The following is a 25246-nucleotide window of genomic DNA, read 5'->3' on the forward strand; positions in this document are numbered from 1 at the left end:
CATTACGAAAGGCTGAAGAAGGGTGAAGTTAGTATGAATTAAAATCATTGGAAGAGAGGAAAACCTCTATGCTGACCCAGATTATCCTGCTTTTCTAATCCAAGCCTATTTATCCAGAGAGTGACCAACTCATTTGTGAGAATTCCGTGTTCATTTTCTGGTATTTCAGAGAGTCTTTTCTGTCTGGGCCTTCATTTGCTGCAAAACAACATTAACCATAAACTTGCAAAAGCATGCCAGAGCAGCATAAACTGAAAACTGCAAAGCCGCAAAGAAGAAGGAAGTCTGCACCGACCGCATCTCGGTGTCACACGCCAGTCTCAGTTTTATAATACATGAGCGTTAACTCACAGAAATGACTGGATGTCTTGGGCATCAGCGACTCCTTGTGCAAAACGTACCACTTCGTTTGGTCATCATAAGCAAATGAAAACACAAATAATGACTCTGATTCAATCCAGTTAAACTTCAATCCTTTTATGCAGAGAGTAACTCAGCAAATGTGAGAAACACCCTGAGGACCCAGGTTGGGATAATATTCCATCTACTGACCTGATTTTGTCCCCCCCCCCCCCCCCCCCTCCTCCTCATTGGATGTTGCAGTTTTGGAAAGCGTTACCCCCAAAAGAGCTGAGACTCAAACTGCTGCGTTCACGACCCGTTTGTGCTCAGCCCCCGCGTGAACGCAGGCGTCGTTGGGCGAGGATGCGCTTCGGCTCTGAAGCCACAACAAACGGGAAGTCTGACTTTAACCATGTATATTTGTTCATTCTTTTTATGGCACTGAGGGTGGGACTGGAAAGAGTGTCAGGGCAGAGAGATGTTTTTTTGACATTGCACAATACTAAAACTTTTACATTATTGCCACAAAATGAGATAGAAACACAATCTATGTGTGAATTTTCTGCAATTAACACATTTTCAAATCCTCAGATGGTTGTGAAGAATATTCTATAATTTTAAAATATTTTTTTTTTTGACCTGCAAAGAAAGATTTGCTTGAAAAAACATCCTTATTCTTTCTTTGCTCTTCTGTGATGTTTCATAAAAATGTACCAGACCACAGCAGGATTTGAACTTTCAATATAGATGGTTTATTTGAAGTAATGCCTCACATTCTTTTACACGTTAGAAATGAAATGCAAAAAGACCAGCAGAATTCCCCCCAATTTCAGTTACTACAGTACATCAACGTATTTCACAGAAGGCAAGAAATATATAAAAGACAAACGGCAGTTTTTGTGCTAAAAGATTAACACTGAATGTTTCATAAAGTAGTTCACAACATCGATCTGGCAGGAAATTCTGTGTGAATGCAAAGAGAAGTTCAACAACGCATCTGCTGTAATGCAGGATCTGTGCAGTGTAAACAGCACTTGGAATGGATCAACGTAAATCCGTTCTTCTTCACCCAAAGTGTTTCTGAAGAGTGAAGACGACTCCAGGCTCTCTGTCGGCTGCAGGGCCCGGGCCGGCTGTACTCCGGGCAAGAACCTTAGCTTTACGCTTTAAAGAGCGCAGCCCCATCTTTGGTGAACGTCGTCGTCGGACGGCGTCTCCGTTGGTCCCTCTACTCCCTAAAATTACTTGATTCTACTTTACCGTTTGGTCATCTGTTCAAATATAAATATAGGCTAATCTTAAATAGAAAAAATAAGGCAAGTTTCAAGCGGGTTTTCACCGACCCCTTCGTGTGCTTCATGCTTTTGTATCCCCCGAAGATGCAGAGCCGGCCGCTTGCAGCATCTCCCTCCCTTTATCAGTCGGATTGTAAAGTGGACGTGTGCAAACTGGAGTCAGTCCTCTTTGAGTTCATATGGCCTTGACATCCATTAGGTGGCCGTGGTGGGCCGCTTGCCGGAGGGCCTTGATCCCTTGCAGCTTGCGGCCGTGAAGCGTGAAGCGAGACCAGGCGAGCAGCTGCAGCAGGGCGCAGGTGATAGGCACAAACACCAACAGGTAGAAACATCCCAGACGGACGGGCGGGATCCCTGAACCGGGGGCTGCGACGGGCACGGACTCCTTCGCAGGTTCCCTGTCAAAAATGTCATAACCTGGAGAACAGAAGAAAGTAAAAAAAATAAAAAAACACGAGACGCAATGAGGCAGGTTGTATGAAATAAACCATCACAGGAAACACGGTAAATGCACAATAGCTAGAGTGTGATTAAACTTACTAACATCATGTACCGAGTGTGTTTTCCCTTCTAGGACCCCAGTACATACCCGTGTACACACACAACAACCAGGTGCCAATGAGGGGGGCAAACGTCTGGCCCGGTTTGGTTAGCAGGGCGACCATCCCGAAGAGGAGAGCAGAGGCAGCCTGCTGCCGCCGGTTCACCACGAAGTCCTCGTCCACCAGGTCAGAGACGACCAGTTTCAGCAGCTTGCACGTCCCCTCTGTGAACACTCGGTTGCTAGAAGGAAGACAAGTCATCAAGTCTCCCGGCTGTGACACTTCAGGGGCCTCACGTTTCGTCGAGACAGATAAACTGAATAAAATCAATGAACTGAAAACATTTCAGGACCTTGTGGGGACCCAGAACTCGATTGGCTCCTGATCTTACGAGCTTCCTGCTGTTAGCTTTAAGAACGTATCCGACGTCAACGACGGAACATGACTAACTTCTATAAAGAGAAAGGGCTGCAGAGCTTCGGGGGGGGAATAAAATCCCACTGCCATTCATCTGTGTAAAAGTAAAAACCCGACCAGGGTGTGTTGATATTTCTTCTGTAATATGAACTATCATCTTTCCTGGGGGAGAGATCCCTATTCCTTTGCTTTAACTACTAGATTACTAGATTAACCAGACCCAAGAAATAATCAAATGGACTCAAGAAGCCTCCTTTTAGGGGGGGGGGGGGGGGGGGTCCTGGATGTACGTTTTTGTATTCAGCAATAAAAAACAATGAATCCTGTGAAAAAAATGAGCAAACAAAAGAGCAGGTTTTTGACGCGCCGCATCCTAAAGGCATTCGCATGGTATGTGTTGCATGGCCATACCTAGCAATGAAGATGCACAGCAGGTAAATGTGGTCAGCCCCCGCCAGCAGCATAGCAACGCTAAGTCCCAGTTTAAGCAGAAACAGCCAGCGGATAACCCGGTAAACCCCGTATCGCTGGCACAGTGTCAGGAAATACAAGTTGTTTAGGTGGGGGGCAATGTAAGAGATGCCTGCAGGGAAGCAGAAGCCATTGTCAGGATGAAAATAATCTGTTCAGCATTCGCCAAAAAAAAAAAAAAAGTCCACGTTTAAGAGGTTCGTTTCACTGCTTGTCAAGATTGGGTCAAGTCGAGGCTGAATTACTGGCGGCGAAGACGTTTTTCCGCACACCTTCAACCCGTTTAACCGGTAGAATCAGATCGTGTTTACTTTGACTGTGAAGGCAGCCATGTTGCTTTCATTAGGATCTGGTTCCACAAAGAGGGACGGAGCTGACGCGCCGTCTCTTACCGAGTAACACCGAACCCGTAGAGGCAGAAATGTTGTCCGACAGGAGATGCTCCAGGAAAAGAGGAAAGAAGTTGCTGTTGAAATGGCAGTGAAACACCTTCAGGAGAAAAATAAGAAGACTAGAATGTGAAAAATCTTCTTGGGTTTGGCTCCTTAAAAATATTTTTTTACCCAGAATTGAAGACAAACAGCGCAAAAAAGAAAAAGAAACGACCGCTTCATCCCAGATTAAACCATAATCTCCAATTCCTTCCCCACTTTATCAGTACTAGCACATTCAACGTGATCTATATCTCACCTGAAGAAGGTTCATCGTTACAAACCACATGAAGTTTCTGTGTTTAGAGAGCTGCTTGAGATACTGTCCAATAGTGACAGGTTGGTCTGGATGGACAAGAGGCGCATGGCCGACACTTAACCTGAGACAGAGCAAAAAAGAGAATAAAAAGAACAACAACTCTACAAGAACATCTTCATCAAAGCCATTGTGAACTTCCAAAGCTTAAGAAAAGCCTTACTCCTTCAGCGTCTGCGCCTCATTCTGTCTCAGAAGAACTTCTTTCTGGAAATGATGTCGCAGCAACCGAGAAACTAATAAAAAACCCAAGATGGAAAAAGCTGCCAGGGCGACGCAGAAGAGACGGAAGGAGTAGAAATCCTCCTTGTCCCAGAAGGAATAAGAAAGAAACACGGAGAACGAGCCCAAGGCGCTGAACACAGAGCAGTGGAAGTTGAGGCGTGTGCGATCGGAGGCGGACACAGCGAGGTCCGCCAGCAGGGCGCTGTGGTGCAGGTCCACCAGAGTGAGGAAGCCGTCGTACAGACACAGGCACAGCAGGAACTGCAGTCCCGGCGTGGCCCACGCCACCCAAAAGGCGAGGAAGGAGAGCGCGAACAGAGGGCCGTGCGTGGAGAAGACTTTAAGGCGCTTCAGAACCACCTCTGGAGTCGTGATGAAAGAGCCTGACCTGGGTGGAAAAGCAAACACACTTTATTTATGGAGCCACGAGTCTCAAAATGATGATACATACAAGTCAAACACCAATTGCCACATCCCGTTTGACAACCTTGTCTGCTGACACTTAAGACACTTACTGGGGAGAGCTGAGGAAGGCGCGATCGCTCAGCCAGCCGAACAGAGGATCATTCAGACTGTTCCATATCAGGAACACTGTCTGGAGAACAGCAGAAAAAAAAGGAACAAAAAAAATACACAAGCTATGAAAGGATACCAAGATTCTACACATTTGGAATAATGCATTTTTTATCAAGCTTACATAGTTTTTTATTTTATTTTAAAAGGCACTGTGACACTTACAAGCAAAAAAGATTTGCTGGATTTCTTCACATAATTAACTGCCAAAGTGAATTCAGTCTCTCACCTCTCCCACCCAGAAGGAGATTTTATCAATCTTGTAGATGGACACAAAAGTCTCCACGTAGTAAAGGAGGAACACATTGTGGAGGATGGAGGTAAACAAGGCCAGAGAGCCATAGAGCAGCGCGGTCGAGACGTCGCCTTTCCAAAAGTCCCAGATTCTCCTGCCCATTCTCTTCTTCTTCTTCTTCTTCTTTTATTTTTCAATCACTCTGATCTGTGCTTTCTCTGTGCCAAGCTGCAATCATCTCACGGCCTGGCCGGGTCGGGGTCACCACCTCATCCTGACCTACAAATAAAAGCAGAATAAAACTATTAAACATACACAAAGTCATTTTCAGATCAGCAGAGAGAACAGAGCAGACGGTACTGGATGTTGATATAAAAACTCATTATTTATACTTCTATGAATTGCATAGACTACATAATAAGACACGCATTTAAACGGTTATGCTATCTATTTATGTTCAGCATGGTGATAAATACTATGTATTTAGTATTATTGACCAACTTTTCTCCGTGTTAGCTGCTTAGCTAACTTTATAATGACATTTAGCAATTCGACACACAAACACACCTGCTGTTCTTTTGGGCGATTCAGGCAAAATCACCATACACAAATTGATAAAAATAAATAAAAGAAAATCAGATCGATAACGTGCTAATATGGCAGAAGGTGCTAATTAAAATTCGCTAACCGAGATTAGCGTTAGCATTAGCTGGCTGGTTATTGCTAATTCTAACTAAGAATAAGAACATTTATCTCGCGCTTCAAATACCCTACGAACACGAGAGATTGTACTTATCGATAAAAAGTTATCAGTTTACCTCAATAAATGATGTTTAGCCGCTTGGGAAGCGACCTACTCCAGCAGCGGTTCAAGTGCTTCTCACTAGCTAGCAAACGTAGCGTCAGATCAGTCGCTAAGTTTCACATCCTACTATGATGAAGGACCTTTACACGCTACTCTACCGCTGATTGGTTGATAAACACAGTTGTAACACAATCCCGCTTGCTTAGGCTTTAAGATATGATGATTTCTGATTGGTTAAGAATGACCTAAATATATCAAGGAAAGCCAATCAGATTGAAAGTCGATGAATAATTGCGTCGCCATAGTAGGATTAGGAAATTCGGTCCCTTACCGCCACGTCAACACGTCAGATAATAACGTCATTACGTTGTGCGTAATGGCAGCAGGAGAATGAATGGCTAAAAAAAGACAATCAATAAATAAATAAGATAAGAGCCCAGAACAACATCTAAAGAACACGTGACGGTATTCAGGTTCTTGAGTCGTATATCAATATCTCTTCTTGCTATTACTTTAATATACTAGATGTCTCCTAATCAAACGGCGCCTTTTTCCAGCAGGGGGCAGTCACAAGCCTGAGACGACCGGCTGTCTAAAGTCAACGCTGGTACCCTACGTCATCATGATGTCATCCGTGTTTTACCGAATAATAAATTACGCGCTATAATTCTATTTCTGAAAACCAACCTTTAAGGATCATGCACTCAAGCTTCATGAATTAAACTATGGTTATAAGTCATACACGCACATATTTGTTGCGTGCGTGCGAATTTGTGTGTGTGTGTGTGTGTGTGTGTGTAAAGGGGAGGGGCTAGTCTAGTGCGTGTGAGCGCCGAGTAACTGCAGCAGAGCAGAGAAACTCGGTGCTTCTCTGCGGACAGGACGGTCGGTGCCTTTTTTTTTTTTTTTTAGTATTTTTTAGATTCCAGAAAAAAAGGTGAGTCAATCTTTATCGATCTGATAGTTCGATGTGATTTATTTGCTCTATTTTTCCACGCAACATTTTTGCGCTGAACACAAGAGACGATGGTTAAAAAGGTGTTTTTGCCTGTGGATGCTGCAGTCCAGGTTGGACAGGTGCACACCGGTGCGTGGGTGGACTTCTTTTGGAAACATATTTAGTATAAGGATGGCGCTATAGATTGTATTTGGAAGTGTTGTGTGTGTGTGTGCGTGTGTGTGTGTGTGTGTTTTGTTAATTTTTGTTGGTTGTTCTTAATTGCTCAAAACTTCTAAATAAATTACCCTTTAAATTAATTCTCTCATGTACAATCCGGCTGAGAGTGGCTTTGTTATTCATTTATAAATAATAAATAATGCAGATATACTGAACGGCGTACGCGATGAAAAGTTAGAGCTCACCAAGGCAAAAATATCTTGATAGTGTCTGAGATTTGTGAAGAAGTATAATATGTTTCTGTCAAATCTAGAGAATCTAGATCCTGTATTCTTTTTTTTGGGGGGGGGGGGGGGGGGGGTATATAAAATAATCTTTCCTTGGAAAAATGAAAATGAAACAAAGATTATTAGAAAACTGCAATTTTATAAAATCATCTAAAACAGAAGAAACATGATATTATTGTTTCAGTTTCTGGTTTAAATCCCTTTTGGTCCCAGAAAATCACCGCACAGTCTTATATTTTTTACTAATGGTGGCATATTTTACCATATTATATAATCAGACGCTTCTCAGACATGCCAGATTATTTCTCCACATTAAATTTGGCCCCTGAGGAGCGCCCACTCATTTTTCATTCATGGTTCAGCTTGGTGTGGAGCCCTAAGGGGTTTAGACTAGAGCAAAGAAAAACACAGAGAATCGCACTGATAGAATTTTCAAGAACGCAGTTTTCTTTGCAGTCTGAACTAAACATATTTAGTTTAGAAAGGTTATGGAGTCATGCAGTCATTCCCTACGTGATAATGTAGGGAATATTACTAATTTGTGTATCCACCTCAGGCAGAAGAATGTTTGTTCTGCGAATGTTTGCTATCTCTGTTTTTCCAGTTCTACCTCCAGACAACAGCGTCTAGTTTGATATTCTGCATCATTTCTCTGTCTATAATAAACATCTTTAATCTTTCCCCTGCACAGACTGAGCGCGTCCGCAACTGGCGAGAAAGCAAAGGGCTTTGTGTCCACTCCGCCGCCGCTGTTGGAAGATAAACGCTTGTCACGCGCTGGTTTTGTGAGGGGGGGGGGGCTGCGATCGGACCCGGGTGTTGGCGCCAAACATGGGACACCAGAGATCAGCCCGGCCCCTCTGGCTCTTGCTGCTGTTTGCCAGGATGTCGCAGTTGTGGGCCTTTCCCTTCAGCGCATCCCTGGATTTGGATGTGACTCCAAGGACAACCGTCTTCATCAAAGGTGAGCGGCGAACAGACTATGTCAATACACTCCAGAGGCGAGAGGACAATGTGCAGAGCAAGGTCGTGACTCGTGAGTGTCGTTTTTGAAGGTACGAAGGTGACGAATGTAGGGGAATCAGTCTCAGAGTTCAAAGAGCTCTTCTTCGAGACGCTTCCAATCCCTTTGAACGCTCACCTCGCTGTTCCCGGTCGACGCGGTTCCTGCTCCTTCCTCCGCTGCCCTGTAAAAGAAATGGCACAGTTTTCAAATTCGGCCCTGAAAAGAGCCCCTTCACACTCGAGAGTCATTAATCGCCGCTCTCGAGCCCCGTCCCGGATCACAAGGCTCAGCAAACGGCTCTAATGAAACAATAGACGAGAGCCTCCCAGAAACGAGGACCTGGACTCAGCCGGGCTGATTAGAGTCCGAGCAAAAGCATAATTTTTTTTTACTGCTGACACGGTATACACACAGATCATCAGGACCTTCACCCCCTATTAGTTACCCCCACTCACTCGCCAGCAGCTGCCCTTACCCCCCCCCCCCCCCCCCCCCCGTCCTCGCTGCCTGTCACTGCATCAGAGGCTTCCACCGCAGAGGACGGCTTCATCCTTCCTCCGCTCCACCGCTCTCCGTTGCTCTTTAGCCCTCTAAGGATGAGTATTATTTAGGGGGGGGGGGGATTTGCAAGCACAGCTTTTCCTGTGCAATGTCACCCCGGCAGTAAAGAGTTGTGCAATGTGAGATGATGCGCCGGAGTCGGGAGGATATCGCCGCTCCATGCTCTGAATCAGAATAATAATCAGGGATGAGAAGAGAGATATTCTGACATTACATTACTTTTACAAACTTGCTGTTTTCAAGGAGCTGCTTTCTGCGCCCGACAGGAGGCCGTCGCTCTGGCCCGGTTACCCGTGCTGCTGCTGCAGATATCTGGAAGCCAAATTAAAAAAAGCTAATACTCGATTACTTCGAAGCATTGACTCGATTAACTGAAGGGTGAATTGCGCTGGGCGTCTCACACACACACACACACACACACACACACACACACTCACACACACACATGCAGGTCATGAAGCCTCGTTGGGAGTGATAAACGGCGGCCATTGTCGATCTAGAAGCTTTCGCCGGGTTCTCGTTCCTCTTGAGGTGCGTTCGCTCGTCTCTGATTCTGACTCAGATTATAAATCACTCTGCTTCTGCGCTGCAGCCAGAGTCAGCCAATCATTCCGGGTTTAATTTTTCTCTTTGGCCTCATAGAAAGTCGTCCTTGACCTACTTTCCGGGGGGGGGGGGGGGGGGTGCTGCTTGTACATGCGTGTCACCATTGCATTTCATCAAGTCTCTATGTGCTGTCTGAGTAACGGGTGCATTTGTGTACATGCATTTAGTCGCATCAAGCATCTCTGCACACATGAACCCTCTGCCCCCCCCAGCGTAACACATGCCACTTGATGCAGATGTGCATGCATCGCTGTACAATGATGCATAAAGAAAATAACACGGAGGGGCTATTTGTGACTCGTTTGTGGAGTCAGATGTCTTCATTTCCTTATTTCTTTGCAACATTCTGCCCTCACAAAAACCAAAGGGTTGCTTTGGGGGGCGGGGCACGATGTCGGTGGAAGTCATGCGCCACTTCCACGTTGATGAGGTGCTGATCAGGCGATCTGTGGCGTCCGGCAATGCCAGTCATGAAGAAATGACTCCCCACATCGCAAGAGGTTGTTCCCGTTTCTTTCTTTGAGCCACGAGTTGTCGGAGGAACAACCCGATACTGGCTAAATATCAAAAGTTATTAAGGAGGTTTGAGCATCAAGATGGAGACTAAACAAGAAAAAAATCAGCTGATGAAATTCAGGTGACGACGACTGACAGATCAGACGCTGCGCAGAGAAATTCAGTCAGTTGTTCCCCAAATGTATTTGTAGTCACGTGTGTCACATGGCCCTCATGGTGAGTGAGTCACACGCCAGTATACACACACACACACACACACACACACACACACATACAGTGGATTTACAATCATCCCAGCCCCATGTGGAGGATCACAAATATGTCTGAATGCGCCACCTGTGACGGCTCAGCGTTGAGACGGGCGCAAACACTCACCGGTCAGATCCTCTGAGTCACCAACGGAGGTTTCTTCACCCTTTTTCAGAAGACAAATGAAGGATGAAATAAGTGTTGGGAGGTGTGTGTGTGTGTGTGCGTGTGTGTGTGTGTGTGTGTGTGTACCCAGTGGAAAACATGACAGATGTTTCTGAGGACCAGTTTTCTTTCTACCTCTTGTCCTCATTGAACGGTTATAAAACAGGTCAGTGTTAAAGCGCGCACACACACACACACACACACACACACACACACACACACACACGGAATGACAGCAGTAAATAGAAACCAGCCAGCAGGCTGAGAGGCTTCTGCCTCGTCTCAGTGCTTTGTTGACTTTCCTCATTGATTTTGTTGCTCTGGGAGAACTGGTGCATCCTGGGGAAGAGACATTTAGGATTCTTGATAAGATAAGGTTTAGGGCCATTTCTTTGCCTCTGATTGTCCCCCAAACAAAAGAGGCAAATAGAACAACTTTAGAGCTGTTTTTTTGAGATCCAGTTTTACGCCTTTGAGTGAGATCACAAGAGCCGAAGAGAGCGACGACCCGAGCAGCCGACGCCGCTGTCAAGCAACAGGTTTGGTTAGGTGTGTGACGAGAACCGATATCAAAAACAGACTTTGCCTCAGGTCATTGGTAAACATAGCAGGATTAGGAGCCAGTCGGACACGGGACTTCGTGTTGCTCTGGCTTGTCCGATCAGATTCAATATTAACAGGAAAGTGTGGTAGAATTCTGTCAAATGATCTTTTATCGGACCGATGCTGCACGGTCTGAATCCAGCGCAGCTGCTTTCATCTTTCAGTCAGTTTGAACTGGACCCACATCAAACAGGAGCCTCCGCTCTCTCTGCGTGTTCTGACTGAAATGAGCTGAACCTCACTGATCAGATGTAAAAAAAAAAAATTGTTTAAAAAGTCTTAGTTTTCCACGCAAAAACAAAAACGCCAATCCGACCGTGGCCTGAGATCAAGGTCGCTCCGCCTCTGCCTCCTCGGGCCCGAGCCCGGGCCCGGGGACGTTTTTCATGTCACCGTGGTCCTTCCTGCTTGTAATATCATGCAAACACTATTTCTACAAGACAGAGACCGAGGCTTTTAATCCAGGCGACTGGATGACTCAGAAGATGTGGGCATTTTACATTGCCCCCCCCCCCCCCGACTGCAGTTTGCATAACTCGTTTTCTGAATGCGATATCAGAGAAGAATCACGATGAAGGTCGCGTTTTACTTTAATGCACTTTTGTCTGCATGTTTTTGGCTCCATCATCTTCATCATTGCTATTCATTACCCACGAGCATAATGTATTTCTGCATGCAGGCCTGTCACATGTTAGCATTTGCTGCAGAGCGCTTTGCCCGAGTGACTCCTTCCCGTCCCTCATTAGAATCTTGCCCCTGGCATGTCCTGATCTTTGGGCGCGCCCGAGGAGCCGTGCGTTGCCTCGTTCGCGTCGGACGCTTGACACACGACCTTGTTTGTGGAAAACACTCGAGCTGAGCGTTTGTAATTTCCTCGATCTGTCATGCCGTGTAAGTCACTCCAGCGGGAACGACAGATGGAAATAACCTAACTATTGACCGTCCCCATCACTGTCTGGCTGTCAGCGATAAACCCGAGGAAGAAAATGATGTGACGGATGGCGAGCGCTCGGAATGACTGCGGTCTGACTCAGGCCCCTGAGGGGAGTCCATGGTCGCGAATGCAGAGCCACCGCCACCACCCAAGGCCTCCATGTGGCAGTTAGGCAATCAACCCGTCACGTGGGGGGGGCTGCCACGTGACACGGGATGGGGGGTGGATTCTCCGTTTGGATCTGTAAGGGCACTTCTGCAGGAGAGCTGCAGAGGAAAACAGTGTCCTCCTTTTTATTATTGCCTCACAGCGGCAGAGCAACCCCCCCCCCCCCCCCCCCCCACACACACACACAACATAGAGCGAGAGAGTAAATGAAGCTATAATGCGATCTGGCATTACTGGGGCATGATTCCTGCTCAATGCCCTAAAATTTGGCCTCCTCTGACCCCGCACATCCTCTCTGCAATCACTCCGGTGACGCCCCCTTCCCCCTGACCTCCCTCTCATGCCCCCCCATGCTTTTGTACAGCAATATCAATGTACAGTTTATCTGGAGTGTGGACCCCCCCCCCCCAGCTTTATGCAAGGGGGTATTGCTATAATAATAAATAACCATATGCTAATGATATACCTGCAGGTCTTTTGGGCTGCGCCCGTTTCTCAGGGTCGTCCCAGAACTACGGCGCCTTGCTGCTGGAGGAGGAGGCCGGGTTTCTGTACGTGGGGGGCAGGGGGGCTCTGCACGCACTCAACACCACGAACATCAGCACACCTGCCAACCTCTCGGTGAGTAACGGGACGCCGCCGGCCACTGGATCGCCCCGTCATTAGCCCCTTTAACAAAAGAAAAAGAGCTCACGTTTCACGAGTGTCTCTCATTCCACAAGAGGTTAAACGAGGACAACCCCCCCCCCCCCCCCCAGCTGTTTTCCCTTCCTCTTCAGTTGATTCCTGATTTCGTTACCCATTGTTTGCAGATCGATTGGGACGCCGCCCCTGAACAGAAGACGCTGTGTCTAAATAAAGGCAGAGACAATCAGGTACACGGCCGTCTCGCCGTCAGTCACCTTTTTATTTTTTTTTTCCCTCGTGAGATAAAGAAGTTATTCTGCTTTTCTTTCTTCCATAAACCCTGAGAGACCTAATCAGTCCAATAAAATCACACCTTTTTTTTCTCTCTCTCCTGCAGACCGAGTGCTACAATCACATCCGCTTCCTGCAGCGATACAACGAGACTCACCTGTACGCCTGCGGAACAAACGCCTTCAGGCCTCTCTGCGCTTATATTGTAAGAGTCCGTGCGATTTAAAAAGAAACGGTTACAGATAGTGACCTAAAATGGAATGATCGATCGACCGTGTCTCGATGAAAGGACGCAGAGCGGTTCAGCTTCTCCTCGGGGTTCGAAGAAGGACGGGACCGATGCCCTTATGACCCCGCCAAGGGTTACACCGGCCTCCTCGTAGGTAGGTGCCCCTAATTTGCATTTAATCTGAAAGTGTCTCTCTGTCTCCTGCTGACACACGTGCACGCTTATGCAATCTGTTAATCAGATGGTGAAATGTTCACGGCCTCTCAGTACGAGTTCCGCAGCTCGCCAGATGTGCGTAGGAACTTCCCCTTCCCCGTGCTCAGGACGGAGGAGGCTCCCACCCGGTGGCTTCTGGGTAATTGCAAACACAATTGCCCTGCAGAATTAGTTTATTTTACATTTCACTTAGAAGCTGTAGATTCTGTTTCAGTTGGTGGCTGCTAACCGGTCCTCGTGTGTGTGTGTGTGTGTGTGTGTGCAGAGGCTGATTTCGTGGGTTCCGTTCTGCTGAAGGAGAGCATCAACAGCTCCATCGGTGACGACGACAAGATTTACTTCTTCTTCACAGAGAGAAGCCAGGAGCAAATTGCCTACCCGAGCCAGACCAAAGTGTCCCGGGTCGCTCGCGTCTGCAAGGTCAGAGAGGTCGACCGGCCCGGATGCCGTCAGCCGGAATCGCGTTAATGCGTTCGCCGGGCGCGGTCGTGAAAAGAGAATGTTGAAATGAGGAGAAAAGTGGCTAAAATGGTGGGATTATTTAAATCTTCTTGTGACCGGCGCCCATTTAATGGACTCGAGGAGGCTCTCCACACGCCACTGTTGCCAGGCAGAATAAAGTCCGCTAACCCCCCACCTCCAATGGCAAAGCCTCTGACCTTCCTTTAATGCCCCCTCGCCCTCTTCCACCCCTTGTCATTTTTCTGAGCACTTTCTCTCGCCCTTCTTGCGAATGAGAAAGCTACGCATTCAGGACGGATCATGAACATCCAATCACAGCGAGACGAGCAGCGAAGATGACAATCCGTTCAGACAACGTTACTCACTTAACCTCGAAAGACTTTCACTGCGTGTTTGTAGCTCCTAGTTTTGCTAAGACGAGATGATATATTGTGTATTTGTGTATTTATCCTGTATTTCCCAGCATATTATTCCACATCCCGGCGAGCAGGGAGCGAAACGATTCCTTATTATTCTCTGCCCGTAAGCGCTGCGGACTCGTCTGAACGAGGCCACAGCAGTCGCGGGGCGGCTGTCGAGCTGGTCCCCAGCGTAGCCCCCCCCCCCCCGGGGCAGCCAGACGCCTGCAGGGCTGGAGCGAAGGTCTCGGCAGCCTTCGTGCCTGAAGCCGCTGAAGACTTGTCGTTTCTCGGTGGCCTGACGAGTTGTCCTCTTGCGTTTGTCGCCTCCCGAGCCTGATAGAATCCGTTTCTTTACCGTCCGTGACCTAAATTCAGTCTCCTGGAAAGATAAAGGACCGACATCACGCCCTTTCTATCCCTTTAGCTCACGTCGATCTCTTTCGCAGACCTTCTGTCATATTCCGGATGCATCTTTCGATCCCTCTTCCTTGTCTTCCGCTTCCTCTGCGCCTACTGATGGGCGTCTTCCTCATGCAGCCTCTTTTACTTCCATCACTTTGTGCGTCGCTCTGATTCATAGTCCCCTTTGCTTTGGCTGCGTGGGAGACTTTTTGACGAACGACAGATGTCTACGGAAGACATAAACACAGAGAGATGAGGTGCTTTAGGTCCGATAAGTCTCTCTCGCTCTCTCCCTCGCTTCTAAATTACTCGTTTAGGGAGCGATGTCTTCCAGCGTCGCCTCCCAGCCCCGCCAAAATGCAATTAGAGCAAATGTGCTAAAGTAGGCGCTCCGAGCGAGAACGCCACAGCTCAGTTCCACTTTCACGAGACTCCTCTCCTCCCCCCGCCTTCGTGCGTCTACGGGTATGTGTACGTTTACGATTCGATTGATAACGCAGATGAATGTCCTCTAAGTATCCGGACCACCCTCTCCTCCGTGTGCAGAACGACTGGGGCGGCCAGAGGACCCTGCAGAGGAAGTGGACCACCTTCCTGAAGGCCCGGATGGTGTGCTCGGTCCCCGAATACGAGCTGCACCTCAACCTCCTCCGCAGCGTGTTCGTCCTGCAGGGCCGGGACGCTCAAAGCAGCGTTTTCTACGGCATCTTCGGCCTGGAATGGTGAGAGACGACAACAAGCGGCGCCTTGCTGCGCTCTTTAAATGGCGTTCATTCGCTATCCGATGCATCAGTTGATATAAATCTCGCTCGAAGTTGAGTCTGGATTCATTTAGATCACATGAAGCAATAGGTCAGTCAGGTCTGACGCGACGTGTTTGTGCCGATATGCCGAGTCATGCTGGATGAAAGCGCCCCGAGGCCATTCAGGTTCCGACGGCGAGGTGACGCCATCTCACGCTTCGTTTTCCCGGATATCTGATCTCCTCGTTGGACCCAGCAGCTGTTCTTCCGCTCTGTCTCGTCTTGTCTCGCTTTCATCCCGGCCTTCTTTACCTCCACCTGTGTGAGCGGTCGTCATCGCCGGGCTTCAGAGTCAAGCGTGCGTGAAAGAGTAAGCCCCTGAGCGGTTCTTCTCACCGGCGGTGAAGACAGATTCCGGTTTCAGTTCTTTCACGGCTCTCACTTGAACGCTTTTGAAGGCTGCACAATGGATCTGAGAATGGGACGCGACGCCCCCCCCCCCCCCCGGACATTACTAATCTCACCTTTAGGTCTTAAGATGAAGCGTCACCCCGTTCCCAACTCCCAACTGTTGGATAAAACATTTCTTCCACAGGTGTCCCACCAGGTCCACTAATCGGCCCACTTTATATATGAGTCACGGGGAGTGGGTATTACAGTACGGTGAGTGTGGTGCCGAAAAATTTGGAAAACAGATATTTCCTAATGGAGCGGATCCTGGAAGCAGATACCGGAGAAGCAAAATCTCATACCTGTCACTCCGACTTGTCTCCTACATGACTAATCGAAAATATGCAAGGGGGGGGGGGGGCACGTTACCAACACTGTTTTTATACAATGGAGAAAGCCTCTTTGATGTGTTTGAAATGCAATCTGGGAAGGAGTTTCTCCCCGGATTATAACCTCTCAGCGTTGATCCAGTATCGCATCGTTAATCCTGATTTGTCTCGGGGTGGGGTGGGGGTGGATTTCTTTCCAGGAAGAATATCAAAGCCTCTGCTATCTGTCAGTACGCCTTCTCCGATGTGCAGAAGGCCTTCGACGGGCCGTTCATGGAGGCCCAGGACTCAAAGTGGAGGGAGTACACGGGGAAAGTTCCAAAGCCGAGACCTGGATCCGTAAGTTTCCTCCAATCAGAGTGCTTCATGTCTGTCTCTTCCCTCCGTCATCGTTTCTACGTCGTCCACAGTGCATCACAGACCTGCACAGATCCCAGGGCATCAACTCCTCCCGAGATCTCCCCGACAGCGTCCTGACTTTCGTCAGGAGGCACCCTCTGATGGCCGGGCAGGTGCACCCGGTCAGGCCGCGCCCGCTCCTGTTCAAGAGGAGCGTCAACTACGTGAAGATGGCCGTGCACAAGGAGCCGGCGCTGGATGGAAACATTTATACGGTTCTCTTTCTGGGAACCGGTGAGTTCATTCCCGGGTTGCACAGGAAGACACGCCGACAGTGCTAACACGCTAACGTTTGGTAGCCGTTTGCTACGCCCATCACCTTCGTTTTGCATGTCGGGTAATCTAAGAGGCGACAATTAGCACCAAATCCGAGCATTGGAATTCATTTCAATTCAGTTCAAGTGGCACAGTTATAAACATAAATGCACAAACAAACAAACAAACAACAGTAAGACTGTTAATCTTTGTCTTTTCTCATTAGCGTTGAGGTATCTTTTCAGTTTTCAGATGAACATTGTTTTTGTCTTTATAATGATAAAAAAAACAACAACAACTTCCTTTGCAGAATTTAAACGTGAAGTGAAATTCCCGTTGCCTTTTCTTTCAGATGACGGCTGGCTGCACCGAGCCGTGGACATAAACGGCGAAACGCACATCATAGAAGAGCTGCAGCTGTTCGATGAAGGCCAGCCCGTAGAAAGCCTGGCCTTATCCTCCGCTCTGGTAGGGATGCGTGCAGAAGTTACATTCAAGCAGCTTTGAAATCAAGAGGAAATGCAGAACGTGTCCGGAAAAACGTGGCGGAAACGGTTTCATCCTTCCCGTTGCCTCGACAGCGGAGCGTCTACGTCGGATCCCACTCCGGAATCGTGCAGCTCCCGATGTCGGCCTGCCGGAGGTACGCTTCCTGCTACGACTGCGTGTTCGCCAGGGATCCGTTCTGCGGCTGGGACGGGGCGGCGTGCGTGGAAACATCGGCTCGCCAGCAGAGGTGATTGGTCGTTCCCCCCCCGTGAGCCGGAAACAGCATCTCTAATCTCTGTTTCGACTCGATTTAAATGCCTTTCATTTCAGGTCAAACTTAACCCAGGATATCTCCAGAGGGGTCAGAGGCTGCGAGGAGGATTCAGGAAACGGTACGGCAAAGTTAGAGACTTCCTGTCTCGTCCCTTCGATTGACCGCCCTGACTCTCACGCTCCTGCTGAAACCTCAACCTTTCCTTTCTCCTCCTTTCTTAGCGATCCATCGGCGCCGCTCCGTGATGGCGGGGGACGACGTGCTGCTCCAGTGCGAGCTGCGCTCCAACCTGGCGAGCCCGCGCTGGACCCTGAACGGCAGAGAACTCCAGGGATACAGCCTGAACTCCGGCTACCGCATCGGCACGGACGGCCTCCTCGTGATTGGAGCTCGCGCCCGACAGAGCGGGTCTTATCGCTGCTTCGCCGTGGAGAACTCGGTCTCGGTTCTGGTGTATCTTTACACCGTCAGGGTGCACGCCGACTTCCCCGTGGAGCCCACGGCATCCACGACCCCCGCTGCGGTCTCCACCAGCAGCGCCGCAGAGCAGCCCCTGCCCTCGCCTCCCGCCCCGTCTGACTTCCAGGCGTACAGCCACATGGAGGCCATCTACATTTCCCTGGTGGCGGTGCTGGGCGGGCTTTGCCTGGTGTTGACGGTGGTGCTGCTGTACGTGAGCTTCTGCACCAGACGGGCCCCTCGGAATCGGAAGTTCGCCGAGCGCGGCTTGCACGTCCTGGGGACTTCCGAGAGAAGGAGGAGCTCCCACCTCGAACTGAGAACCATCTCCAGCGACCGCAACGGCCGCCGGGGTCGCCGGTCCACCTCGGCGCCGACCTTCGGTGACCTGGACGACGGCTTCCTCCAGATAGTTCCAGGCGAGGGAGAGTTTTCTCCCGCCAAAACTCCTCCGGAAGCCCCGCCTCTTCCTCTGCCACCCCCTCTGCCCAACACGGATTACGCCAACGGGCTGTCGGCCACGCTGCCCAGCGTGTTGAGGAAAATGAACGGGAACAGCTACGTGCTCCTGCGGCAGGCCGACTCCTCGGAGGGCGTGTCGCCGCTCTACCGGCCCTTCACAGAGGAGCTCAACAGGATCCTGGAGAAGAGGAAACACACACAGCTGGACCCGCAGCCCGACGAGAGCTCCATCTAGGACGCCGTTTATCTATTCTGACCCCAACGACGCTCCGGAGACGTTCAAAAAAGTGGAGCTGTGTGTCGTGGGTCGGGAACCGGATGATGCTACCTCAGTGTCGACACAAAGGTTCAAAATGTTTTTAGTCATTTTATGTTAGTCGTTTGTAAAACTTGAACTGATTCGCCACCAAATAGCTGTATTTTGTGCATTACTGGCGTAGCTTTAGGCCACCGGAGGGACGGATGGTTGACTGTTTCACAAATAAACATTTCAATCGAGAGAAATGAATCAAAAGATAAGGAGCGTTTTGAATTCCGGGAGAAGCGGTAGCGTTTCTCGACCCGACTGAAACAAAGACAAACGCTTCAAACAGACCTCGGATGTTTGCCGTCCTCGTCTTCGTCCCACTCGTCGCTGCCGCCTCTTTGGTTTTGCCATCTCATCGCCTCTGCATGACAGAATCATCCGTTACTTCTCTGCTCACATTCTCCTACTCCCTCGTTTGTTGTTTGTTTTTTTCATCCATGCTGATTCATGGATGTGAGTCGTCGTGCAGATTAAAGCAACAACAAACTACTTGATCATGCTTTTATTAGAAGCTTCCATCATCACATTTAAGAACTGAACATGTGACCTTTCTCTGCTGCTAAGGCCTCTCTGTTTACAGATGTACTCCAGCCTTTAGATTTAAGAAACTATACTTTAGACTTCTGTAAGTATTTCTTTAAGAAACCGGCTTATTTGCACTGTTGTTGATTTCTTGTGTACTTCCATCCTAACCCTAACTAAGCCTTTCACTTTAAAAAAAAAGGAAGATAATTTGTCATCTGAGTTAATTAAATTCCCTCTTGAATTTGTGCGAGAAAGAAAATTATAATTTACATGATCTTCAATTTGGGGAGAAAAAAATAACTGCCATCAACCCTGAAGGGAAATCAGGAAATGACACCCGTTCCCGTTCCCGTTCCGAAGATGCTGTGATCCCGTTTCCAGCTGGCTCCACTGGGAATAGAACCCACACGATGCCGGAGTCGTTTCCACTCATGCACGGCACCGCCGGAGCAAAAAAAAAAAAGGTGACAAGGCGATCTCACAGGTGGAGATAAGATGACCATTTTCAGACATCGCTCGTGGCTGTACCTTAGCAACAGCGTCTTTATTTAGCGCCTTTAGTGTCCTAGCGTGGGTCTATCTGTGTCAGATCCCACCGGGGCAGAGCGCATGAGATGAGAGCACAGTGGCTCTGATGTCTGCGGCTAGAACAGCAGGAAGTGGGAACGAGACGACAGAAAAGCACATCAGCCGATGATGCGCTCACTGCACGGCTTTTATCTTGAGCAATAACTTTACCTACGCTTCCTGATACAAATCATTTAAACCCAACATGTTTGTTTTTTGGAAACAAGCTCCCTTATTAGAGGCAAAGCCGGGTGAAGCGGCCCTTTTTTGCGGTTTAAAAAAGTGATGCATTCAGGGTCAGAGATGCAGCACATCCAGCGTCAACCTTGTCGAGCGTGGGAAAATAAATCGCCCACACGAAGAGCGTCGGCCTTCGACGGCCGATGAAGAGGACTGCAATCTACTGGAGGTCAAGATTTGTCCCTCAAGCGGCGACGCAGCCGTCAGTCGCATTAATTTAGCGTCGCACGAGAAATAAAAAAAAATCACCCTTCACTAAGCGATAAACCGTAAAGTGCATCCCATCTAATTCTAACTGCAGACAGCGCCTTTGAAAACGTTTCCCCGAATCTAAATAACAGTATTTGCACAAGAGAACATTGTGTAAATACTCTTGCTCCACTTTATGCACGAATATTCAAGACGCACTGTTATTAAACAGTTATTAAGCAGTTATAACGCAGCCTTGAGGACTTAAACTGCGGCTTTGCTGCCACCTTGAGACAGAAACATGGTGAAATAGACCGCATTTCGCATCGAGGTCTAACGCCCGGTGAAATCATTGCCAGTAAAAATACCCGTTTCATTTATGGTTTTATTTTAACTACAGACAAAAAAGCAATCGGAAAATTAAGCGTTCGTTCCCCGGAGACCTCCTGTCGGGTCTTTTGCCTGCGGTCTGATGGGGCCGATGGACGGGGGCCGGTTGGTGAACGGGTGCCACTGGCCCTGGATGCTGGGGCTGTCCGTGTGAAAGGGTTTGCGGATGCGGACGACGTCCAGGCCGGACTGATTGGCCAGCTTGGTCACGAGCGCCACAATTTCGGAAGACGTTTTGCTGGTGACAATTTCTTCCCTCACGTTGCCGTTTACTACAGGAAGGAAAGGAAGCAAACAGCCAAGCGTGAGTGTGTTAACCCACATCCAAAAAAAAAAATAAACATCCTGGAGAGATGTCTCGGTAAAAAAAAATGCTGCTATACTGCCCCCTGCTGGAGAAACAGCGAATAGATTCACAGACAGAGCGCGTTCTTCAGGTGGAATATAATATTTAAAAATTTATTTGGGGTTTTAAAAGAATTTCTACGTTTCCTCAATTTGTTAGATAAGATTTTTTGGGCAGTTCTTCAGAGAGAAACGATTTTTTTTGTCGCAGGAACTTACAATATTCTGCGACTATTTTTGGAATCCTGCACGCCTGAGGAGACACGTAGACGACAGTTGAAGGGTTCTTCTTGGCGTAATCCACGACACCTTCTTCAATAAAGTCCCTGGAAAGAGAAGAAGAGAGGGGCGAGAGTGATAAAAGAAGCCATAAACCCTCGAGCAAGCTGCCATTGGCTGAGCGTAGGAACTATAACACTAATCGATTTAAATCAAACATTATTGTCTATTTTCACCTCACTCCCAACGAGCTTTGGGCATTTTTGGAAAAGATGATGGAGATCCGTTTGAGCTGACAGACGTATCGGCCGACGCCGTTCTGGAGGACGCTCTGGAGGAAGCGACTCGGCGTCCCCCTGGATGTCATCGTGTGCCCCCCCTCACCCCTCGGCCAGTAACCGTTCAAATCAATCGAAAGATCAGCCCCCCAAACCTTTATAAAGCAGTAAACAGAAGAACATGGAGGGCACTTCACGGACATGCAGCTACCGCGGTGCGTCGGCGAAACATTCCGGAGTGAAACATGAATCTAATAAAAGTGCGTAAAGAAAATATAACTTCACAGTTATACCTCTGTTGTCAGCGGCTATAAACATTTGACGTTAACTTAGCATAAAGCATTAAACATTCAACATGCTTTGAATGCCTTCAAAATGTCAAATTAAACGGTGGCGCCACTAATTGTTGCCCGGAACCTAATATCCCGTGTTTCACACGGACTTGTTTTTAGAGCGTAACCAAAAAAGCCCGGTTTTGTGCAGCATGGAAAACGACGGAGCCGAACGAGGCGACCAGTAAGCAGGACTTTATATGACGCGCAGCGTTTCCTCGTTCGGGTCTATTTAACACATCCGGTTCCATTTAGTCGCAGAGTCGATATTTGAGCGGTTTTCAGAACCCGCGCTTCTGCTGTAGATCTTTGATCTTCCGTTACTTCCAGTCAGCCGATGTTTCTCCGTATTAAAGCGGAAGTTCCCGAGCCAGGTAACCCATGTGGTTGAGCTTGTTATCAAAGGGCACCACGGCCCTGCGCCAGAGACGCTTCACCTCCACCTGTGTGAGACTCAGATCAAGGCTGCTCCATGGCCTGCAGCTTAAAAGCCACTTCCGGGGCCACGGTGGGGTCAGGGGCTATAAAAAGGAGGCCAAGCAAATGGGCGAGTTCCCTTCGAGCCCCGTCACGGTCACAGACATCAAACAGTACCTCCGATCCAAAGAGGTTTCCTTCCACGATGGCTACAGCTGCCTCCACATCCCCAGCATCTTCGTGGAGCCCTCGGCCAGGGGGGGCAGCGCCTCCCTTTTCGTCGACAAAACCACCGGGCAGTTTCTTTGTAAAGAGACGCTGGCGGAAGGGAGCTGGGAGGATCTCCAGGACTGCCTGGAGGTCATGCAGAAGGACGGGCAGGACCGCCTCGACCCCCACGTGCTGCTGGGGTACCCGGAGAGCGCGGAGGAGCAGGAGGAGCGGGAGAGAGAACTGAGGGAGGTGCAGAGGATCTGGGACGGCGCCGTTCCCTTGAGCGAGCTTCCTGTGGAGGAGGAGCAGCTGATTAAAGCCATGTTCCAGGTTGTTGTTGTATGTTCTATCTGCTGATCTGTGGATCGCTTCTCATTCTTAAAGCTAAAGATAAATAGATTTATGGCGTCACACTCGATGTCCTTTGGCTCCGGGGGCTCTTTTCCTGACAAAATCTGTCCATGTTTTGTTTCAGATCACAAATGTCTCGAACTCAACCCTCAAGAGATTTGGCGTGAGGCTCTTCAAGCCGACCAAGAGTCTGGTTTTCCCTTGGTTTGGGGGCCCCAACACTTCCCTAAAGGGGGTGAAGCTCCTCTCCGCCCGACAAAGCACAAACCCCGAGAAAGTCACTTATAACGAAGCTACGGTACCGAAGAATAATTCCTACTACAGCCTGTTCGGCCTGCATTTGGTGGGCCGCATGGACTCCGAGGTGGTTCTGACCGGACACGAGCTGGACACTCTGGCCGTGAGCCAGGCCGCGGGACTCCCCAGCATCGCTCTGCCCCGCGGGGTCAGCTGCCTCCCGCCGATCCTGCTGCCTTACCTCGAGCAGTTCAAGCGCGTGACGCTGTGGCTGGGGGACGACATCCGCTCCTGGGAGGCGTCCAAGATCTTCTCCCGCAAGCTGGGCCTGAGGCGCTGCTCGCTGGTGCGGCCCGGAGAGTACCGGCCCTGTCCCGTGGAGGCTCTGGACCAGGGGACGAGCTTCAGCAGCATCCTGAAATCCTCCATCCCAGCCGCCCATAAATCCATCGTGTCCTTCAGGCAGCTCAGAGAAGACGTGTTCGGGGAGCTGGCCAACACGGACCAGGTGGCCGGGGTGAAGTGGGCGCGGTTTCCGGAGCTCAACAGGATCCTGAAGGGGCACCGGAAGGGGGAGCTGACGGTGTTCACAGGTACGAAGGCGCACGGTTAAATTCTGTGTCGATTGTGTGCCGCTTCATTTGGACATCGCTTCGCCTTTGTGTGTGTCTCTGCGTCGGCCAGGCCCGACAGGAAGCGGGAAAACCACCTTCATCAGCGAGCTCGCCCTGGACCTCTGCATGCGGGGCGTCAACACGCTGTGGGGCAGCTTCGAGATCAACAACGTTCGTCTGGCCAAGATCATGCTCACGCAGTTCGCCATGCAGAAGCTGGAGGAGAACCTGGAGCAGTACGACTTTTGGGCCGACAAGTTTGAGGAGCTGCCGCTTTACTTCATGACGTTCCACGGGCAGCAGAACATCAAGTAGGTCCGAGGAGCGAGCGGCCAGTGAGAACGCCGAGGTTTCACGACGTCGTCGTCCTCTCCAACAGGGCGGTGGTGGAAACCATGGAGCACGCCGTCTACGTGTACGACATCAACCACGTCATCATAGACAACCTGCAGTTCATGATGGGACAGGAAAGCCTCTCGTTGGACAAGTGAGTGGATATAAAGCTGGTTCCGGTCCCCGTTCAGGGGGTTCTCGAGTGAACGCTGTGCCGTGTGCTCCAGGTTCGCCGTCCAGGATCACATCATCGGAGTGTTCAGGAAGTTCGCCACCAAAAGCAGCTGCCACATCACCCTGATCATCCACCCCAGGAAAGAGGAGGACGATCGAGAGCTGCAGACGGCGTCCATCTTCGGCTCGGCAAAGGTGCTGGAGAAGAACCTCCCGCTCTATCGTGTTACGCGCGTGAAACCCGATCGTCGGCAGCTGCCATAAGAGTGAACGACGACGATGCATAAAGGATCACACAAAAGGCTGGTGAAGATAGAAATGGTTTTATATCGATTTAAATTTGTCTTGGTTACACGTCACCCCTGCAGGCGAGCCAAGAAGCCGACAACGTCCTCATCCTGCAGGAGAAGAAGCTGGTGACGTGTCCCGGACGCAGGTCCCTTCAGGTGACCAAGAACCGCTTCGACGGAGACGTGGGCATCTTCCCTCTGGATTTCATCAAGTCTTCGCTCACCTTCTCGACTCCCGTCAAGGGCAAGCCCAAGCTGAGGAAGGTCAACGGCAAACTGGAAGACGAGGAGGTCGGGGAGGCGGCGAAGAAAGAGAAGGCCCCGAAAGCCGCGAAGACTCCGCGAGCCGCGAAGAACACTGAAAATAAAACTGAAAAGATGAAGAAAGATAAAGAAGAATCGTGAGTTTTATTCAGACGCTCGGCGGGAAGACTCGAGAAACACAGAGATATCATGCGAAGCGTGAAATTTATGTCTAAACTCTGATCGTAGTTCATCATGAAACTTATAATTCAGGATCACTTCCTAAAGTTTTTTTCTTTCTAGAACACAATATCTAAGTGTGTATTACAGCCAGAATCTGAAATAACTGTCGAAATATTACTATTTGTATGAGTTTGTAAACCTTTTATATGCAAGTACTACTGTATCATGACTGAAACTGACTTTTAAAATACTGTTTAACATTTTACACAAACGGCCTATTTTTCTTCTTACATTCATCCTGTGTGCCCTACTGACTTTCTATTGACTGAGCCTCCAATAAAATGACTGATTCCGTTTACTTTGGTCTGTATTTTCATCTGTGGCCAGCAGGGGGGGGGGATGTGCGCTATTGATAACAGTCACTGCAGCTAGAAACAAATAAGGTTT

The 25246-nt window shown here is 49.1% G+C and overlaps 4 protein-coding genes across 4 annotated transcripts; 2 read left to right on the forward strand and 2 right to left on the reverse strand.

Moving 5' to 3' along the window:
• Window positions 1-1077: 1077 nt before the first annotated feature.
• Window positions 1078-5748, reverse strand: mfsd13a (major facilitator superfamily domain containing 13A). The gene is made up of 9 exons (XM_068754530.1): window positions 5666-5748; window positions 4842-5126; window positions 4555-4634; window positions 3978-4427; window positions 3758-3878; window positions 3460-3556; window positions 3008-3179; window positions 2227-2420; window positions 1078-2054 (listed from the first exon to the last, which is right to left on the reverse strand). Exons 2-9 carry the CDS (start codon window positions 5007-5009, stop codon window positions 1813-1815), a joined length of 1524 nt encoding a protein of 507 aa, XP_068610631.1. The 5' UTR covers window positions 5010-5126; window positions 5666-5748; the 3' UTR covers window positions 1078-1812.
• Window positions 5749-7887: 2139 nt separating this feature from the next.
• Window positions 7888-18587, forward strand: sema4gb (sema domain, immunoglobulin domain (Ig), transmembrane domain (TM) and short cytoplasmic domain, (semaphorin) 4Gb). The gene is made up of 14 exons (XM_068754278.1): window positions 7888-8020; window positions 12337-12485; window positions 12677-12739; window positions 12889-12987; window positions 13072-13165; window positions 13253-13366; window positions 13493-13647; window positions 15039-15214; window positions 16215-16353; window positions 16425-16647; window positions 17021-17136; window positions 17250-17404; window positions 17488-17549; window positions 17653-18587. Exons 1-14 carry the CDS (start codon window positions 7888-7890, stop codon window positions 18585-18587), a joined length of 2613 nt encoding a protein of 870 aa, XP_068610379.1.
• A 1964-nt stretch (window positions 18588-20551) lies between these two features.
• On the reverse strand, window positions 20552-21601 carry mrpl43 (mitochondrial ribosomal protein L43). The gene is made up of 3 exons (XM_068754280.1): window positions 21371-21601; window positions 21135-21241; window positions 20552-20842 (listed from the first exon to the last, which is right to left on the reverse strand). The coding sequence occupies exons 1-3, from the start codon at window positions 21499-21501 to the stop codon at window positions 20601-20603; spliced, it is 480 nt and encodes a 159-aa protein (XP_068610381.1). The 5' UTR covers window positions 21502-21601; the 3' UTR covers window positions 20552-20600.
• Window positions 21602-22125: 524 nt separating this feature from the next.
• twnk (twinkle mtDNA helicase) lies at window positions 22126-25124 on the forward strand. Its single transcript, XM_068754835.1, has 6 exons — window positions 22126-22704; window positions 22850-23555; window positions 23647-23887; window positions 23956-24063; window positions 24137-24278; window positions 24452-25124. The coding sequence occupies exons 1-6, from the start codon at window positions 22126-22128 to the stop codon at window positions 24776-24778; spliced, it is 2103 nt and encodes a 700-aa protein (XP_068610936.1). The 3' UTR covers window positions 24779-25124.
• The last annotated feature ends 122 nt before the right edge of the window (window positions 25125-25246 follow it).

This window comes from Brachionichthys hirsutus, chromosome 21 (assembly GCF_040956055.1).
Source record: "Brachionichthys hirsutus isolate HB-005 chromosome 21, CSIRO-AGI_Bhir_v1, whole genome shotgun sequence".
Classification (NCBI taxonomy): Eukaryota; Metazoa; Chordata; class Actinopteri; order Lophiiformes; family Brachionichthyidae; genus Brachionichthys; species Brachionichthys hirsutus.